At 43.4% G+C, this 2,875-nt stretch overlaps 1 protein-coding gene across 1 annotated transcript; it reads left to right on the top strand.

The window, feature by feature from the left end:
- The first annotated feature begins 347 nt into the window (after window positions 1-347).
- On the top strand, window positions 348-2,369 carry LOC113700721 (uncharacterized). Its single transcript, XM_027221177.1, has one exon. The coding sequence runs from the start codon at window positions 348-350 to the stop codon at window positions 2,367-2,369; it is 2,022 nt and encodes a 673-aa protein (XP_027076978.1).
- The last annotated feature ends 506 nt before the right edge of the window (window positions 2,370-2,875 follow it).

Genomic DNA, 2,875 nt, shown 5'->3' with positions numbered 1-2,875 from the left:
GATCACGTGGCTGAGCATTATTACAACAGAATTAGGAAGTTAGTTATTTGGCGGGAAAGTTAGTTAGTCAATTGCAGATTGTTTTCTTGAGCTGAAGGCTCTAATCTGTATAAATAATGCGTCTGTCTACTAGGGAGCTTAGCTTGATTGTAATCCAGATTTTCCCTCTCAATAAGATCTCATCTTTCTCCTTCTCTGCCCTTTCTTCTCTTTCCCCCAATTTCCCTTTTCTGATCACTTCTCTTTTCTCCTTCTATCTCTTATCCCTAATTCAACTCTGTCTGATCCATTACAGTGGTATCAGAGCTTGCGATCCTTGGATTGTAAGCTTCAAACCGCTGAAAATCATGGCGGAAGGAACTAGAATGAAGAGTTTTGAAGAGCAGCTCAGGAAACAAGAGGCTAGGATCCAAGCAGTCATTGATTCCTTGGCTGCGGACAAGCAGGCTATGGACGAACGGTTGGAAGGTAATCAAAGGGAGATGCGAGCTCTAATGGAAACCAATAACTCAGAGCTGAAAAGCTTCATGAGTACTCAAATCAGTTCCATTTTGAGGAGTTTGCAAGGTGACAGGGGCATTTTGGGAAATCCTACGGGCTCAGCAGAGAGGACTCCTAATCATCGCAGTACTGGAGCTCAAGGTGTTCGACAAGGTGAATTTGGCAATTCAACCAGAGGAGATGGCCAGCATTGGCCTGTGGGGGTCCCCAGGCTAGATTTTCCCAGGTTTGAAGGCCATAGTCCCAAGGAGTGGATCAGGAAGTGTGAGAAGTTCTTCCAACTGTTTCACACTCCTGAAGATCAGCAGATGGACTTGGTGGAATTGCATCTAGAAGGCAAGGCAGATCTCTGGTATCAAAATTTCAAAAAAGACAGAGGGGTGGTTCAATGGAAGGATTTTGGTTTGGAGGTGTGTAGAAGATTCAGCAATGTAGGGGAAGCAGATGCTGTAGAGGAGTTCAGCAAGCTTAGTCAATCCTCCACCGTTCTGGCTTACCAGGAAAAGTTTGAAGAGTTGAGGTCAATTGTAATGCTCCAGGTGCCTGAATTGACCGAATCTTACTACATAGCTAGTTTTCTAAGTGGATTGAAAGGTGAAATCAAATCGGCTGTGAAGATGCATAGGCCACTTAGTCTACAAGCTGCATTTGAAATGGCCAGATGGCAGGAACACCACTTAGAGCTTCTCCACAAGTCCAATAGAACTTCACTCAAAAGTGGCCCACAATCAACTCCCTATGGTTCTACCAAGGGAGTGCAGGATCCAGGAGTAAGGCAGACGGGTACTTTGTCACCAGATTACAGCAGGAAATCCAATCCACAGCAGGTTTTCAAGAAGATCTCCCCTACTGAGTTTCAATACAGGAAGGACCATAATCTGTGTTTTAGGTGTGGAGAAAGATTCAGTCCAAGGCATAATTGCAAAAGCAGGGGAATCCACATGATGTTAGTAGATGATGGGGACAAATGTGATACAGATCAGACAGTAGATCAGACAGCAGAAGAAGAGGAAGTTATTGAGTACGTGGGGAACCAGCAGGAGCATGATGTGATGCTAACCTTGCATGCAATGTCAGGAGAATTATCATCTAGCATCATCAAAATGCAGGGGCGGTATAAGGGTCATCATCTGACAATCCTTCTAGATGGAGGAAGTACTAACTGCTTTATCAAGAGATCTGTGGCTCAGATGTACCCAGAAATGGTGCAGAGGCATAGGCCTTTTAAGGTCAAGATAGCTGATGGCAAGGAGTTGCAATGTGACCACTGGATTCCTAGGATGCAATGGGACATGCAGGACCACAAATTTACACATGATGTGTTTGTCCTGGATCTGGAACCTTATGATTTGATATTGGGGGTGGACTGGATGAAATCCTACAGTCCTATCACTTTTGACTTCAAGAAATTGCATCTGTCTTTTGAAAAGGAAGGGGAGCAGGTGGTGCTAAGGGGAGATTCCAACACTGCCAATGTTAGGATGCAGCAAGGCTTATCAGCTCACAAGTATGTCAAGCATAAGATCAGGAAGGCTCTACAGCAGTCTTGCATGGTGCAGATTCACAATTCACAGGTAATGTCTGTACCAGATTCTCTCACTAAATTGTTGGCCAAATATGATGATGTCTTTGCAGAACCTAAATCTCTCCCTCCTAACAGATGCCATGACCACCAAATTCCCCTTAAATCAGATGCCAAACCTTTCAAAATTCCTCCATACAGGTACCCCCATTTTCAAAAACATGAAATTGACAGGCAAGTAAAAGACATGTTAGCCTCTGGCCTTATACAGATCAGCCACAGCCCCTTTGCATCTCCTGCTCTATTAGTCAAAAAAAAAAGATGGGAGTTGGAGACTCTGTATTGATTATAGACAGTTAAACAACCTTACCATAAAAGATAAGTTTCCAATTCCCATTATAGATGACCTGTTAGATGAGTTACATGGAGCAAGGGTCTTTTCTAAAATTGACCTTAGATCAGGCTACCACCAAATCAGAATGAACTCTGATGACATCCCCAAAACTGCTTTCAGGACTCACTCTGGACTATATGAGTTCCTTGTAATGCCATTTGGACTCACCAATGCACCTGCCACCTTTCAGGCACTAATGAACTCAGTTTTTGAGCCTTACATCAGAAAATTTGTCCTTGTGTTCTTTGATGACATTCTGATCTATAGTCCAGACCACAAAACTCACTTACACCACTTATCCCTAGTACTAGAGACCTTGAAAAGACACTTCCTATATGCAAAGATGTCAAAATGTTCATTTGGTCAGAATCAAGTGGAGTATCTGGGACATATAATTACTAGTGAAGGGGTGAAAACTGATCCATCCAAGGTAGAAGCTATGCTGTCCTGGCCAACTC

The sequence above is a fragment of the Coffea arabica genome, chromosome 7e (genome assembly GCF_036785885.1).
Source record: "Coffea arabica cultivar ET-39 chromosome 7e, Coffea Arabica ET-39 HiFi, whole genome shotgun sequence".
Taxonomy (NCBI): domain Eukaryota; kingdom Viridiplantae; phylum Streptophyta; class Magnoliopsida; order Gentianales; family Rubiaceae; genus Coffea; species Coffea arabica.
Note: the sequence above shows the minus strand (reverse complement) of the source record. Positions and strands in the feature narration are given on the sequence as shown.

What these genes read in the sequence shown, in the direction of transcription:
- LOC113700721 (XM_027221177.1), top strand. Translation starts at nt 348, where the DNA reads ATGGCGGAAGGAACTAGAATGAAGAGTTTTGAAGAGCAGCTCAGGAAA.